A 19,066-nucleotide genomic window follows, 5' to 3' on the forward strand; every position below is an offset into this window, starting at 1 on the left:
TAACATTGTAAGACATTTATTTTATTGAATAAATACAGAAATTACAGTGAAATGATCTCATCATTACAGACTACTACAATACAATAGATTATAAACAGATACTTGTCTGTGTTAAAACTTCTTAGAGGATTATATATATTTACTAAATATAAGCAAAACCGAGGAAAAAAAAAAGAGAAAAAAAAAAGCTAAGTTTTTAAGAACTAATTTTATTTAGATTAAGAGTAGAAAATTGTCATCCATACACACACATATATATAAATAAAACAGAAATTCAGAAGTCCCTTTAGCATTTAAATGGCAAATAGCGCTTTTTTGTTACAATTTTGTTGTGTGCGTGTGTATATATACATACGCATATGTGTGTAAAGAAAACAGTCATTATGAATAGAAGACAATATTCATGGATTCAGAACTGATTCAACATAATCTTGTTCACTGATCTGAGTATACTTTGTACTGCCTTGGGCAGCTGCCCTGACAGATAGAATAAATGATGATAGCTATCCTGTAATCTCAACTATGGTAGTAAACAGAGTGAATGGTGTTTGGGAGAAGGTGTTAAACGAATGCAGTGGGTAGTCAGGTGGAGACTATAGAGAATAGGTGGAATTTGTGAAGTATATAGAAATGAGGTAACAGGACCTAAATTAAGAAGTTCAAGAGACTTCAGTGTCAGCTGATTTAATGCTGCAGAGACTCTTGAATCACTTTGTGAGTGTGTGTCCCCATTATATATATATATATATATCATTTAATGTCTGTTTTCCATGCTGGCATGGGTTGGACAGTTATATGTAGTGACAAGACTGATGTGAACTAATAACTACTTAACACAGTCAGGTTCTGCTGATGGTATAGAAACAAGAATTAGAAAACTATACAAACTACAATACATAAAAATTCATAGTGAATAAAAATAGTAACAAATTTAAATTCAATAAGATAAAGTAAGGCTATAATATACTGTTTAGACTATCTGAAATAATATCTGTCCATGAATAACTTAAGAAAAAAAAAAAAAAAAAAAAAAAAAAAGCAAATTATTTACTTAGCAATTGATATACTTTCATGTACATGACAAAAGAATTAAATGAATAATATAGAAGTGTGAGTTGCAATAGGATGAAGATTAATTTTTCTTCATGCTGTTTTGGATTGTATCTAACACTGCACTGATATCTCCCTTTTTAGCTTCCAAAAGAACTGTCAGCCAGCCTCCTTCATTTGAGTATCCCATACTCATCATCTGGTCAAGTGAATCAGCAATCTTTGGATCTGAAAGAAGTAAACATTTAATATATAAGATGCAACATTTTTTTTTTGTGTGTGCAGCTGAGCAAGTTATACTATCTACTGTGGTCAAACAATGAAATTGTTTTAGAAATCCTAGATCACCATAATGCTTAATCATACAATATCAAATATAACAGCACCAGAATATTTAAAAAGAGCTGATCTCAATTATCAGATGGACTACAAAATGTTACGATTATCCATTTCCAGCTACCTAATAACATCACCACAAACCTGCATTCAGATTACTCTGTCAAATGTAAGGTTAATTTATTCTCATTGTTTTTTAATTAATCATGCATTATCTTGTAGCTTCGAGATTTCAGAGATGTGACTTTATTTTTAATACGACATTGTAGGATAGGTGTGAGAGGCCATATCAGGCCAGTTTAAATGTTAAAGGGCCAAACACCCACAAATTTATCATTATTATTAGAACTGCATTACAGAAAACCAAGTATTTTGATTAATCCATACTAAAATTCCAACCAATATATAAACATCTAATTCCTTTAGTAGCCATCATTTGGTTCTTGTCTTGTGCAAACAAACTGCATTTAATATAAAAACTTTATTCTGCCAGAATGAAACTAAGTAAAGTGTAAATTATAATAAATCTAATAAATATTTGATACAAATAAAAATTAGTTAAAGTACAACATGTAGCCTACAGCTTTTCAAAACCAACACAGAGAAAGTAAAATTTTGATGCTGTTGATATTTGCTGTAAATGTGACATCAAAAACGAGTGGAAAGACATTTCAGAAGTAAATTAAAAGATCTAATTCAAGTTTACAGATGTAAAAAAAAAAAAAGAAAAAGAAAAGAAAGTCATAAAACAAAACTAGATTTCATGTAGCTTTAATCCTTACCTGATGGATAATACAAAGAGTTATCTTGTTTGATGTTTTCACTGACCATCTCATAAGGTGCAGATTTGCGGCTTTCAGGAGATAGATCATTCTTAGGTGAAAGAACAGTCCAACCATCAGCACACTAAAAGAACATAAAATAAAAGCAATCATTACAATTTTATCATCATCATTTAATGTCTGCCACACACATACAAACATCTGTATTTTGTGAAGCAAGTTTAGAAGGATGAGTTGGTACTGACAATTGTTAGTAGTTTACAAAGAGATTAAAGCATTCCAAAAATTTGGTCTGTTATGTTAACCAGCTTAACAGTTAATATATTATTGCGGGTTAATCTTCTAATATTTTATGTCCATTTCCCCATGCTGGCATCGTCTGAATGGGTTGTCACAGTCTGCATCATCTTTCATCCACAGCAACACAAAATCTACCAACATTTATGAATATCTACATTGCAGACCAACTGCATTTATCTTGCCACAAGTACTAAAGAAGTTCTCTATCCTACACCAGTTATCTGGGTCTACTATCCTCCTAGACAGGCAGCTTTGTACAGTAGTTTTAAATTTTAATTCCTGATTATGTCTATGTGCAAAAGCAGAAAAATCACTTATTAAAACAGAAGAGGCTCAATTTTTTTTTTTTTAAATAGGAAATGATAGAAATAAATAAGGTCTCAAAAGAAAACAAGGGTTATAGAAATAGTTGTAGCAGACTAAACAACTACCCTCTTCATTGGTTTGCATGGATAAACAAAAAAATTAAGAAAACTTTAAAAAAACCTACCAAGGTTTCACCAGCAGCAGGGGGAGCTTTAGTAGTTTCCTCATTTGCAGAGTAGTCAGTAGTGGTGCTAAAATCCCCACAAGTACTTTCTGATTTCTCAACAGGTTTTTCAGGGGTAGTTTCCTCTTTCTTCTCGGCACCAGCTGCAGCAGCAGCAGAAGCTGCAGCTGCGGTAGCAGCAGCAGTGGCAACTGCATGGGCAATCTTATGAGCTTTTTCAGCAATATCAGCTGGTGACATATTAGGATCGGCAGCAGCATCATGATGAACATTGGTGAAGACATGTGGGCCACTAGTAAACACATGTGGACCGCTGGTAAATACATGTGGTTTGTGTGGGCCATGGGGACCCATAGGAGGAACTCCAAATGGTCCAAAGAAACCAAATGGAGGTGGTGGTGGTGGTGGGGGTGGATGTGGTCCATTTGCACCTGGGCGGCCACTGAAAACTTTATGGAATTGACCCTCTTTTTCCAGTTTCATATCCAACTCAATACCTAAAAGGAATGATAAACATTAAATGAAAAATCACCAAAAAAAAAATTAAAATAAATAAATAAATAAATAAATAAAATTAGCGGGTAACAGAACTAATGAAATGGTTTCATATTTGACAATTAGACAAATTGCATGAATGAAAGTTAATTTGGTTTAAAACTGAAAAAGTTGTAAACAAGATTACTTAACCCTTTCATTACCAACCCAGCTGAAACCGGCTCTGCCTGAGTATAAATGTCTTGTTTTCATAAACTTTGAATTAAAATCTTCCAAACCTTAGTCACAATTTATGTTCTTAACATTAGCTGAGTAATAACTAAATTATTTTACTAAATTCTTTGTTATATTTAAAGTAATTGAAAGAAACACAGAGCATCTCAAAATAAATACAGTAACGAAAGGGTTAAAATGCTGAGAAAATTTCCATTTAAGACAAAATATGAAAATAACAGCAGTAGTTATCTTAAATCAGATGATTTTTTTTTTTTTAGTACAAGAAGCCTTTAAAACAGGTTAACTTTTCTGTAATTAGATTGGCTAGCAAACTAATAGTTTCATGAGATCTCTTACCAAATGGGTTCAGCACAGAGGATAAGTGCTCTCCAAGATTTTGGAACATGTTTTGAGCATATCCTGGAGGTCTTTTAGCTTCGTCTTTGTCTTTTTTCTCATCTGGTGTCTTGTTGGTAGTAGAAGAGGATGAAGTTGTTGAGCTGAAAGAACAACCTCCGGGGCCAGCAAAAGTGAAGCTATAATCACCACCATCTTTTGGGCAATATTGAGGCTGTACAATAGAAATATTCCATTAGTTAAAAAACAAATTCAGTTGAGTTTTTGCATTTTAGTCATGGGTTTTTTAAGGAAGTATTTGTGTACATACAAAGTTTTCAATTCTTATTCACTATACTTTTTATACATGGGCAAACACTAACAAATACATTTTAAATTGCTTAAAATTTTAATATTTGAGGATTAAAAATTTTTTTTAATATTTTCTACTCTAGGCACAAGGCATGAAATTTTTGGGGAAGGGGCCAGTTGATTTGATCAATCGATCCCAGTACTTAATTTATTGACCTCGAAAGGATGAAAGGCAAAGTTGATCTTGGCGGAATTTGAACTCAGAACGTAAAGACAGATGAAATATCGCTAAGCATTTCGTCCGGTGTGCTAACATTTCTGCCAGCGTGCCGCCTTAAAATTTAAAAATATCCATCTAAAACTAATTTTGAAACCTGATATTAAAATACAACTAGCTGCCAGCAAGGATACAGTATTTCATTTTGTAACCATAATATACTTTATAGTATATTAAAGGCTCACATGATATTGTGCCTTACTTTAGTGTTAGCAGTTTAATGCGATCGAAAATAAAATATAAGTAATGGGTCTAAGCGCATATTTCAAGAGTTACTGCTTTCCATCAACTTCACATCCAACCCATCAATTGCCCACACTAGTTGATGGAAGTGCAACTGGCTCCTGTCAACTGTCCTACCCATGCATGCATGGAAGATTTACATTAAATGATGATTATATATATAATAAATAATAAATAAATGCGCCCTTTTAAAGCCTAGCCAAGTTCAAGGGCCTAGTTTCCCGGTTTCAATGGTGTATGTGTTCCCCAGCTGGATGGGACGCCAGTCCATCGCAGCGTTACTCATTTTTGCCAGTTGAGTGGACTGGAGCAACGTGAAATGAAGTGTTTTGCTCAAAAACACAACGAATCGCCCGGACCAGGAATCGAAACCACAATCTTACGATCACGGTGCTGACACCCTAACCACTAAGCCACACACCTCCACATATATATATATATCAGGTGATAGCTGTGAATGCCACTGTCATACAAGCAGTGTCATTTACTTCCAACATCCAGCATAGACATGTCTGGCCATGGGAAAATATTACCTTACTTGGAAACTGAGAAGAGATAACAACAAGAAGGGCCCTAGAAATTCAACCATGTAATGATTGAGAGCATGAAAAAAAAAATGGATGTTAAAATGATAATGAATTTTTGGGGGATTCTTATACCTTATATCCCTTGCTCAAGTCATCAGACTGCGACCATGCTGGGGCATAGCTTTGAAGTCTGACAAGTAGAAGCCAGTACCTTTTTTTTTTAAAGCCTGGTACTTATTCCGTTGGTCTCTTGTTCCAAGCACGCTGACACCAATTGTCAAGTGGTGGTGGGAAACAAACATAAGGCACAAAAACACACATACATATATACATGATGGGCTTCTTTCAGTTTCTGCCTACCAAACCCTACACACAAGGCTACAGCTGCCCTAAGTATCATGCAATGGGACTGAATCTGGAACCAAGAGGTTGGGAAGTAAACTTACCACACAACCATGCCTGCATCTATATTAATCGATATAGCTTTTTACAGAGCTCTTTGTTAAGCAGCTTCTTGAAAAGAATTATGTTAAGATTAATATAAAAACCCGAAATCAACACTTACAGGAACCATTCCTGGAATAGGAATCTTCATCATTGGATGTTCTGGATGACAATCCTTTTTCTCACACTCTTGGCAAAGATCATAGTCAGGACAAGCAAGACATTTGAAACGAGGACCACTTATTTGTTTATCACAACCATCACAGATCACATGAGGATGCACTGCTTCATCAGCTCCAGTTTCAGGCATTGGTTTCGAATCATTTACTGTAAATAGAGAAATATTCAGATCTTTTTTAAAACGGGGGCCACATTTTTCATTAACGAAACACTTTGAAACTTGGAACACTGGTAGAATGTGTCATATAAAACATCTTTTTCTCTTAGTCTTTAAAAAAAAAGAAATCCATAACTTATTCCATGTTAAAGTTGTCGTATTTCTGTAATTTCAACCAATCACTGACGTCCATTCAGCCGATATACATTAAGTGCCAACTACATAAACAAACGATTCTGAAACAATTAACCCTAACCCTAAGGTTAGGGTTAGGGTTAAAGCAAATAAAACGAAGGTATGGAGATTAAATACACTTTACATCACTTAATCAGCCAAAGGAGTAAATATAAACAACTGAATACTTGTCAGTGATTGGTTGAAATTATCGAAATAAGACAATTTTTTTACATGAAATAAATTTGAATACAAAAATATTTTTCTGTTCTATAACACAAAATAGATAAGTATACGAAGTTTGAAAGTCTTTCCGTACCAAAAACACTACGTAAAACATTAATGAAAAATGTGGCCCCCATTTTAAAATAGATCCAAATATTCTTAATACAGAGATAATACAGGATATGTTTCATCACAAGCTATAAATACTGAGTAAATAAGGGAACTGATCCGTTTCAACAGTTAAGTATTCTCTTTAACCCACAACAATTTGAACCAATTAAGATTGGAGCAATTAGTTAATCTAGTTATATTTAGCTTGCAGTTTACTTTCAATTACTCTTACATAGGGTTTATTCTTCTCATATCCAACTTCATAACTAATTCCTTCAAGTACTTACTAGTACATCTCAGTTTCAAGATATCAGAACTGTGAAATCTAAAGCAACACCTATCACTGTGAGTCTAATCAGAAGCTATTAGTTAATTTCCAGTGTTATTCTACACAACCATCCATTGAAATTGTTTATTTTCGTCACAAACCAATGCTTTGTAAAGGCTACCAAACTTTCTTAGTCAATGATAGAATCTAGAATCCAAAAAAGGTATATAAGCCTATGAACTCTTAGGCTTAATTTCCTAATGAATACTTGTATAATGCACTAATACTTTGACTGGCTTTGGTTAGTGGACTACAGCAATGCTGGCACACTACTGACAAGGTGTTCAGTCAGTTATAATCTATTGCCAAAACACACAATGGAGCCTGGTGCAGTTCTTTGGCTTGCCAGCTCCTGTCAAACTGTCCAACTCAGGCCAATATGGAAGATGAGTGTTAAACGATAAGGATTCTCAAATGGTTAACTTGGCACAAAAGGATGATTCACACAATAAAAATCCACAAGAAATTTCTACATAAATTTATAGTCAATCCAGTGCAATTCATTCGAACATAATGGGATTATGTACAAGCTGCCTGCCAAATTTCAGCAAAAGACCTGAGCCCAAACTATCACACAAAAGTATTTAACTCAAAAATAAACAGATGCAAAGCAACATTCTTAACTACAAAATTATTCACATTGTAGCAAGCCTGCTACTCTTCAAATGGTTTATAAAATGTAAGTGTTAATAAAAAATCATTTCTCTTCAATGTCTATTAACAGTAAAATAGCCAGTTACTGAAATACATATTCTTCTCTACTCTAGGCACAAGGCCCAGAATTTTGGGGGGAGCGGCCAGTCAATTAGATCAACTCCAGTATGCAACTGGTATTTTATCGACCCTGAAAGGATGAAAGGCAAAGTTGACCTTGACAGAGTTTGAGCGCAGAACATGAAAACAGTCGAAATACTAAGCATTTCGCCCAGCATGCTAACGTTTCTGGCAGCTCGCCACCTTCGGTGCTGAAATATGTATTTCTTTATTGCCCACCAGGGGCTAAACATAGAGGGGACAAACAAAGACAAAGGGATTAAGTCGATTACATCGACCTCAGTGTGAAACTGGTAAAGGATGAAAGGCAAAGCCGACCTCGGCAGAATTTGAACTCAGGACATGCTAACGTTTCTGCCAGCTCGCCAATTTAATTACCAAAATATATATTGCCATAGAACTATCAGAGGAAAGAAAGGTAATGCTGGTAAAACTTTCTATTATTACACAAGCAATATTACAATACTGTAAAAATGTCCATTTCAACCCTGATATGGAACTTGTGTATTGATATTTTAATGGAGATGTGAAATTTATATAACTTACCTTTGATTATGATTTTAAAGATTGAACTATCAAGAGAAGTTACAGCTTCGTTTAACTCATTGTCACTTGTGAATCTTATCAGATCAGTATCAGAGTCTGCAGAAAAAATAAAGAAGTGAAATGTTATATATTTTAATCAATAGAATTAACAACATCCAACAGAAACTTTATATACATGTAGGCGTGTGAGGATATATAGGTAGTAAACCATTACATCAAGAATTGTGTGAAATGACAATGCAAAATAATTAAAATCATAAATTATTCCAGTATACTGTTTAATTTATAATGAATACTCCATAAAATAAAACATTTTCCCACTGACTGCTATCAATTTCATTTAAGCACCCCCCCCCCCAAAAAAAAAAGAGAGGCTAATGTTGGAACCACCTGTAGACGGAAACTAGAATGAGATTCTGCGCAGGTTGCCTACCAAATTTCATCAGAAGCACTAGCTGACCTTAGCCAAAACTATCACGCAATAATATTCAACTTAAAACAACATGGTTGCACAGTAAAATTCTTAACTACAAAATTATTCACACAAATCCTCATCAATAAATTCACGGTCACTTTGAAGTTCTATAAACACACTTAGCTTCAATAGACATGGTGGAGGCTTCCAATATTGTTATTACTATATAGAATGGGCCGTTTTCTCAATATCAGCTCGCATTTGAAATTTGTTTCAAATGTGCAGCCACCCTCAATACTTTTTAACTGGCCAAGTTTAAAAAGAATTCCTTTGGTATTCTGTAGAAAAATAAATCCATGATTATCTAAAATATCTCAATCCCCAATGGATACATTTTGTATAGGGATGGCGTAAAAAAAAAAAAAAAAAAAAAAAAAAACTTTATCAGTGAAATATATTTGATAATCATTCGTCATAAATCTTCAAAATAATCCTTTCTGCAGCCATTGGCAGTGAATAGAGATAAGAATCGTGGGAAAATATATATACATTTTGTCCTTCAATGCAGAGGATAGAAAAGTTTCTAGAGAATATGGACAGGTCAGATATATATAGAATTAAGTGGAGGGCAAGAAGGAGCCGTCATAGAATTATTCCACTCATTTGCTATAAGTTGCATTACTGAGGATACCTTGAGGAAAGGCATTAACACCACAACTTTAACGTTAGTAAAGCTTTATACTTTGTAAAATTAAAAAAAAAAAAACAGCAGTTAATTGTCAATATATCTGGCCTAAAAAAGCTAAATTGCACAATTCCCATGAATCTCTCTCAGTCAAAATACATTCATTCAGAATTAATAAACGCAATTAGCTAGCACTGATTTTATATTACATATATAGTGACATTCATAAACAGTCCTGCTCACAATATGCTGCGAGTCCTATTGGAAAAAAAACATTGTTGCCATATCAACGATTAGTACACATATTCGTTAGATATTCACACACAAATAAATCAATCAAGGGAATAAATATCGATGCTTTACGTTTTGCAAGAAAGATGTACATCGATACTCCAGTTCTATACACACACATATTGTATAGGAACAACTATGATCATTGCCTTTTAGTCAAAACAGTGAAAATACTGGTTTGGATATCAAAACTAATAGCATTTTAAAAATAAACATTACAAAAAAAAAAAAAAAAATCCCAACAATTAAAAATAAGATAACTAAACGATATAAAGAAACCTCGGTCGATTATATTTTACTCTGAATTTAATTACAGAAAACCACTGACAAAATCCAAAGGTTTAGGAACTTTATTTAAATCCTTGACATTATCAGACATTCAGGATGTTTATTGCATATCAAGACTATATATATATATATATATATATATAAATAATATATAAATATATGCATATATCCATACATATATGTACGTATCTACATCTATATGTATATGTATACATACATGCATATATGGGTACAGGACATTAAAAAAAAAACGTAAACATAATGAGAAATGAAAACAGAAAACGAACTTTTTTCGAGCAACGAGACATGCAACATAAACAGTAAAACCCTTCGTCAGTTGTCCCTGTTTCATCTACTCAATACACACACACACACACATATATATATAATATATATATAATATAGTTAACGTGAGGCATTCTTGTATAGTTATACCCTTATATATCTATAAACACACACATTTATGTCTGTACATATATATACATAAACACATTTACGTATATATATATATATATACATACACACATTTATGTATATACATATATATATACATTTATGTATATACATATATATATACATACATTTATGTATATACATATATACATACACATATATATACATACATTTATGTATATACATATATATATATACATACACACATTTATGTATATACATATATATATACATACACACACACATTTATGTATATACATATATATATATATACATATATATATATACATACACACATTTATGTATATACATATATATATATACATACACACATTTATGTATATACATATATATATACATACACACATTTATGTATATACATATATATATATACATACACACATTTATGTATATACATATATATATATACATACACACATTTATGTATATACATATATATATATACATACACACATTTATGTATATACATATATATATATACATACACACATTTATGTATATACATATATATATATACATACACATTTATGTATATACATATATATATATACATACACACATTTATGTATATACATATATATATATACATACACACATTTATGTATATACATATATATATACATACACACATTTATGTATATACATATATATATATATACATACACACATTTATGTATATACATATATATATATACATACACACATTTATGTATATACATATATATATATACATACACACATTTATGTATATACATATATATATATACATACACACATTTATGTATATACATATATATATATACATACACACATTTATGTATATACATATATATATATACATACACACATTTATGTATATACATATATATATATACATACACACATTTATGTATATACATATATATACATATATATATATACATACACACATTTATGTATATACATATATATACATACATATATATATACATACACACATTTATGTATATACATATATATACATACACACATTTATGTATATACATAGATATATATACATACACACATTTATGTATATACATAGATATATATACATACACACATTTATGTATATACATAGATATATATACATACACACATTTATGTATATACATAGATATATATACATACACACATTTATGTATATACATAGATATATATACATACACACATTTATGTATATACATAGATATATATATACATACACACATTTATGTATATACATATATATATACATACACACATTTATGTATATACATATATATATACATACACACATTTATGTATATACATATATATACATACACACATTTATGTATATACATATATATACATACACACATTTATGTATATACATATATATACATACACACATTTATGTATATACATATATATATACATACACACATTTATGTATATACATATATATATACATACACACATTTATGTATATACATATATATACATACACACATTTATGTATATACATATATATACATACACACATTTATGTATATACATATATATACATACACACATTTATGTATATACATATATATACATACACACATTTATGTATATACATATATATACATACACACATTTATGTATATACATATATATACATACACACATTTATGTATATACATATATATATACATACACACATTTATGTATATACATATATATACACACATTTATGTATATACATATATATATACACACACACATTTATGTATATACATATATATACACACACATTTATGTATATACATATATATATATACACACATTTATGTATATACATATATATATATACACACATTTATGTATATACATATATATATATACACACACACATTTATGTATATACATATATATATATACACACACACATTTATGTATATACATATATATATATACACACACACATTTATGTATATACATATATATATATACACACACATTTATGTATATACATATATATATATACACACATTTATGTATATACATATATATATATACACACATTTATGTATATACATATATATATATACACACATTTATGTATATACATATATATATATACACACACATTTATGTATATACATTTATATATATACACACACATTTATGTATATACATTTATATATATACATATACACACATTTATGTATATACATATATATATATACATACACACATTTATGTATATACATCTATGTATACCTAATGTGAGGCGTTCAACAAATCTGTATTAGAATGAATGACCTCTGGTATTAGAAATCTAGTTTTGAAAATTCGTTAACGAAAGCCATCCATTTGACGTTTTTAAAACCCCATAATTAAGTCTCTCTACAATTCTTTGACACAACCCTTTTTTTTTTAAATCCATCAAATGGTGTAGGTTATCAGAAAGACGGATGGGGAAACAAAAAAAAAAAAATACAAAACCGTAAAACGTTAGATATTTTACGAAAGCAAACATTCGGCTTTGTTTGGACAGTTTTACTCATGACGCAGTTTGTTTAGCCCCAGGTCAACCAGTAAGAAGAAGAACCTATGATCAAAGGCGTATCAATCATGGGGCTATCCTGTATTTTGTGTGCCTTGGACCAGGGGTTTTCAAACTGTGGTCCACAAGGACAGCAAATACTTTTTATGGGCAATTTGATTTTATATGTTTTTTTAATCGAAATCTTTTAATCGACAATAAACCTATTTGTTAAATAAATAAATGTAAAAATATGTTATTTGAAGCAAATATTTATGTATAAATTTCATAAGCGTTTATAAGGGGGTCCCTAAGGTAAAGCCTGAAATATAAAGGGGTCCGCAAGTCAAAAAGATTAAAACCCCTGAGACAACATAATAGAACGAGTCCTTCAACTTTTAAGAGAAATTTGGTTGCTATGTTCAGCATATCGAGCGATGATGTCACGGTTTCTGCCTTCTCTCTAGTTTTGTGTATCATATGATATTATTATTTATAAATGTTTCTGCTTATATATATGGAGTTAATAGAAAGAAAATAAAAAAAGAGACTTATTTAGCGAAGAAATGGATAAATAAAAATATGAAAACAGAGGAAGATAATATTTAGAAGATAGAAAAATATAAAAGAAATCGATGGAGATGTTTCAAAGAAGGAAGCCACCATATTGAAACCAGTTGTTTGAATTGGTGAAAATAGGTGAGAATATATTGGTTCTTACCTTGCCAGTACATAGTAAATTTGCCATGGGAGAGACTGGGGAATACTTCACATACTTTCTTGAACAAGAAATCGAAGGTGAGCTGTTTAGGTACACTGAAACGACGAATCTCGTCGAAATTCTTGCCTTGGTCATCATTAGATTTGTACGCTTTTATTGTCAACGACATTTTTGCGGTCGACTTTGTGGTGATATTTATCAAGGGAATTACTGCTTTACAGCTGATCGAATGCTCCGTTATTTTGAAACTGAGTCCAGAAATGATTATGGACAAACGTTGGTAGGTGTTGTTTATATAGCAACAATGACAACAGAAACAGAACAATCTGGAGAACTGGTGACGTTTCTCTGCAATTTGCTATCTCATTTCCAGCTCACGATCGGCTAACATCGGCAACGATCGACGTCGACAGGTTAACGAGAAAATACTATAAAACAAACTAGAAAAGTAAATAAATATTCGATTTAAAACGATAAAGTTATATTAAATTATTTAAAGTACATTTATTAAATTAATTTAGTCAGAAAAATATCGACATAAAATCATAGTACAATAAAGCCATTCCGTCAAAGGCCGTAACATAACGTAAAATGCCGGAAATGAATTAAGCTGATTCATAAACAGGTTTTTTTTGTTTTTCCCAAAATTAGTTGGTGATGAAATATTTGTAGATTCTGACGAAAATTTAATCTTTATTTATTCAAAGTATAATGTCTATATTTTGACTTGATGTCCTCACCAAATTCTTAAACTACAATTATTCCATTTCACGATTTTCTTTTAGAATTGGCAAACTGACCATTTTTATTATTGTTTTTCTCTAGATCAAATTAAATTCAATCTATTCAAAAATCACCCAGACATAAACGACTAGACATGACATGAATAATCTAGAAGATTCCAGAAATTTCGAGAAACGAAAATAAGACCATTTCTTTTTTCTGTTGGCCCAGATGATTTCCACAGAAATAAACAAACATTAAAACCTTCTTTGAGTTTCTAGCTATACTTTTATGCCATTGTTACCAATAATGCGATTATTTATTTATAATAACCAAATGCTTCTGTGGTCTCGTTGGAAAAGACATGTTAGGAAGGTGACTGTTGTAGAAAATTTCTTTGGAAATATTACTAAACCAAGGATGGTAATAAAAATGAAACTGGTGTAAGGTATTAATGGAATGGATGTGATGGTAGTGCTTATTGTATTAGTGGAGCGATGATGATGATGAAGGTGGGAAATTGGTGATAGACGTACAAGTGTTATTGAGGAAGAGCTGATCTTTGCCAAGGTAGGAAATTGGTGACAGACGTACGACAAATGTTATTGAAAAAGAGCTGATCTTTCTCTTCTCTTTTCGCATCTATTCACATTTAAGATGCTTTATGAGATATAATTCAATCCCAGTTCTTCACAGGTACTTTGTTTTATCTCTCCTCCATCCACCTGAAGGATGAAATGTAACGTTGACTTCAGCTAAATTTGAACTCAAAACACCGGGAGTCGTAACTAAATATCGATGCGTTAACGATTCTGCCGATCCACCCCCATGGTAATAGAAAAGGTAGGCTGTAACATTGTTATTAATGTCGATGGTAGTGCTACTTGCAGTAGCGATGATGGTAGTGGGGGAAATAGTACTAGTAGTGGTAGTTATAATAATTACTACGTTAGTAGTGATGATGTGACAGTAGTGGTGGTAGTAGTACTAGTATTAATAGTAATGATGTAATAGTAGTGGTAGTGATGATGTGAGAGTAAAACTATAAATGGTTAGTGGTTACGTGATAGAGCAGCGATGGTTATACTTAGTATTGGTCGTGGTGGTCATGTCTTAATAGTGATTATGTAATAGTAGTTGTGGTAATGGTGAAACTAGTAGTGTTGGTGGAGACGGCAACGGTTGTAGATATTATTGGTGGTGTGAATGGTAATAATAGTGATGATATTAGTGGTAGTGATAGTATCGATGGTTGTGCTACCACTAATCAATTTCCAACGGAAAGTGTATGATGTAGTGTTAAAACATTGGCTCGCAGTTATTTATCTTTCAAATTTATTTGTTTCAGTAATTGGAGTGCGGACATGCTGGAGCACCACCTTGGAGGGTTTAATCGAGCGAATCGACCCTACTACTTATCTTTGAAAGCCTGGAATTTATTCTTTCCGTCGTCTGAATCACCAAGTTATGGAGACATAAACAAACCAACAACGATTGTCAAGCAGTGGTGAGGACAAACACATACATATCATCATCGTTTTAACGTCCGCTTTCCATGCTAGCATGGGTTGGACGATTTGATTGAGGACTGGTGAACCAGATGGCCACACCAGGCTCCAATCTAATTTGGCAGAGTTTCTACAGCTGGATTCCCTTCCTAATGCCAACCACTCCGAGAGTGTAGTGGGTGCTTTTTACTTGCCAATGGCACGAGGGCCAGTCAGGCGGTACTGGCAACGGCCACGCTCAAAATGGTGTATTTTATGTGCCACCTGCAAAGGAGCCAGTCCAGCGGCACTGGCAACGACCTCGCTCAAATGTCTTTTCACGTGCCACCGGCACAAGTGCCAGGAGGCGACACTGGTAACGATCACGCTCAAATGGTGCTATTTATGTGCCACTGGCACGGAAGCCAGACAGCTGCTCTGGCAACGATCATGCTCGGAGGTGCTCTTAGCGCTCCACTGGTACAGGTGCCATCACGATTTCGCCTTCACTTGCCCCAACAAGTCTTCCCAAGCCGAGTTTAGTGTCCAATGAAGGAGACGTTGGCATGGGTGCCAGTCGTCGAATTTGTATGTATGTATGTATGTATGTATGTCATTATTTAGTTTATTTCAAGATTTCTTGCCAATAGAGAAAGAACTGGTTTCTAACCTAGATCCAAGGTTCCTTCATTGGAATTTCAACATCAACAATAGGGTATTTTTGTATGTATGTATGTGCAGATTTGTATGTTTTATGTATGTATTCTCATGCATAGTGTTGCATATCCAGACATGCTCATATATACTCAAATGATAAACTTCTGGAAAGTTTTACAGATTTTTACAGTTCCAGTGATAGATTAGATCTGTAGCCTTCGAATTAGCTTTCTCCTTTCTGGTTTTGAGAAGCCTAATTCCTCAAGATTGGTATTTAGGCAGTGTGTTACATATCCCACGGCCTCAATAATTACAGATATAAACCTGAACTTGTAATCTTGATATGTATGTATGTATGTATACAATGAGCTTCTTTCAGTTTCTGTCTATCAAAATCCACTAACAAGGCTTTGGTAGTCCTGAAGCCATAGTAGAAGACCTTGCCCAAGGTACCACACAATGGGGCTGAACCCCAGGTCACATGGTTAGGAAGCAAGATCCTTCACCACACAGACACTCCTGCTCCTATTTCCACACAGCTGAGCCATAAGTCTTTATTCAAACCATTTAATGGCAGAAATCACATTAAAATCTCTAGAAATAGATGACATAAATAGAAAAATAACTATGGCAATAACAGAAGTAAAACTAACATTATTAACATTTGTTTTTCCATAAAGTGATTGGATGAAAAATGGGTAAAAATTCTAATATACAAGAAAGAAAACAAATGTACAATTGAGAATTAGAGATTAATTAGTATATTGTCTCTATTTTAAAAAGTATTTGAAAAATCAATCTCATGTTACATGACTTCCTTAACAATGATAATAAAATAATAATAATAATAATAATAACAGCAATAATAATAGCCATGTGCTTAGAGGAATTCTTAGGGGTTTGGATAATTCATTTCTGGAAACATGAGTATGTCGTTTAACATCTTCAAACAACTGTTTTCCGGGGACCTTTTGAGCGGGATGGGCTACTCAACCTGAAGAAAATTCTAACTGGGCCCCTCCTGCAAGGTCATGCGCTGTTTATCTTGATATGAGATCACCATGCCGTGCACATATGGTTGTGATGCCTGGTGTACCATTATCAGACAGGTAGTCACAATGGGTATATTGGGCTTCATGTATTTTATCCCAGTGTCACTTTGATGGTATGCACTGCTCTCTCACTCAATAATAATAATAATAGTTTCAAATTTTGGCACAAGGTCTGCAGTTTCAGGGGTGGGGCTAAGTTGTTTACATCAACTCCAGTGTTCAACTCATACTTATTTTATCAATCCCAAAAGCATGAAAGGCAAAGTGGATTCCAGCAGGATTTGAACTCTGAATATAAAGATGAATGACATTCCGTTTGGTGTGCTAACGATTCTGCCAGCTCACCACCTCAATAATAATAATAATCCTTTCCATTATGAGCACATGACCTGAAATCTTGAGGGAGGGTGCAAGCCGATTACATCAACCCCAGTGTTTAACTAGTACTTAATTCATCAACCCTGAAAAGATGAAAGGCAAAGTTGACCTTGGCAGAATTTGAATTCAGAACATAAAGATGTACAAAATGCCGCTAAGCATTTTACCCAGCATGCTAATGATTCTGCCAGCTTGCAGCCTTAATAATAATGATAATGGTTTCAAATTTTGGCATTTTGGGGAAGGGGGCTTGTCAATTATGTTGACCCCAGTGTTTCACAGGTTCTAAATTTATCAACCCTAAAAGCTTGAAAAGCAAAGTTGACCTCGGCAGATTTTGAACTCAGATTGTGAACATAAATGAAATACTACTAAGCATTTCACCCAGTGTGTGTTAACGATTCTGCCAGCTCACCGCCATAATAATAACAACAACAATAATAATAATGATTAGAAGTGTTATCATGTACATGGTTTGTCAGTGTGTAAAAAGACGAGCTACAGCAAATATTCTGCTTAATATCACAGATTTTCATGTCAGTTGTTTGACCATAACCAGTTGAGCATGTTCTTTGGTGGCTGACAATATGCGCATCTCTGATCATGAGCAGAAGTAGTTGGGGAGCATCATAGCCATGTGGTGAGAGGAATTCTCAGGGTTTAAATTATTCACCTCTGGAAGCATGGGTGTTTCATTCAACATCCTTAAATAACCCTTATTCAGGGCCTTTTGAGTGAGATGGGCTACTCATCCTGAAGAAAATTCTAACTGGGCCCTACCTGCAAGGTCATGTATTGTTTATCTTAACATGAAATCACCATGTCACACACAGGTAGTCATGATGGGTATATTGGGCTTCATATATTTGTACCCCGGGGTGGACTGAGCTATCGGTCAATTGGGCACTGCCCGAGGGCCTGGAGCTCTGAGGGGCCCACACTCTACATGTTAACTCTACTGATATCAACACTAAGGGGCTTGGTAAACAGTTATGCCCGAGGGCCCTTAATACTCTCAGTCCACCCCTGCTTGTACCCAAGTGTTACTTGGACAAGATTATATTGGCATATCAAGCAATG

The 19,066-nt window shown here is 32.9% G+C and overlaps 2 protein-coding genes across 4 annotated transcripts in view; one reads left to right on the forward strand and one right to left on the reverse strand.

The window, feature by feature from the left end:
- LOC106873472 (sequestosome-1) lies at positions 1 to 14,067 on the reverse strand. Its single transcript, XM_014920855.3, has 7 exons — positions 13,690 to 14,067; positions 8,304 to 8,399; positions 5,930 to 6,135; positions 4,027 to 4,240; positions 2,959 to 3,455; positions 2,169 to 2,292; positions 1 to 1,278 (listed from the first exon to the last, which is right to left on the reverse strand). The coding sequence occupies exons 1-7, from the start codon at positions 13,856 to 13,858 to the stop codon at positions 1,133 to 1,135; spliced, it is 1,452 nt and encodes a 483-aa protein (XP_014776341.1). The 5' UTR covers positions 13,859 to 14,067; the 3' UTR covers positions 1 to 1,132.
- LOC106873471 (DNA polymerase alpha subunit B) overlaps positions 13,416 to 19,066 on the forward strand; it is a 52,015-nt gene continuing 46,364 nt past the window's right edge. The window contains exons 1-2 of one of the 3 annotated variants that reach the window (XM_089348857.1): positions 13,416 to 13,667; positions 15,761 to 15,919. The gene's annotated coding sequence lies outside the window, so the exon portion shown is untranslated. Of the gene's footprint in view, positions 13,668 to 14,255; positions 14,315 to 14,940; positions 15,256 to 15,760; positions 15,920 to 19,066 lie in introns of those variants that run through there. The other 2 variants (XM_014920853.3, XM_014920852.3) reach the window with 2 other exon arrangements.

The sequence above is a fragment of the Octopus bimaculoides genome, chromosome 1 (assembly GCF_046866305.1).
Source record: "Octopus bimaculoides isolate indiv1 chromosome 1, ASM4686630v1, whole genome shotgun sequence".
NCBI lineage: Eukaryota > Metazoa > Mollusca > Cephalopoda > Octopoda > Octopodidae > Octopus > Octopus bimaculoides.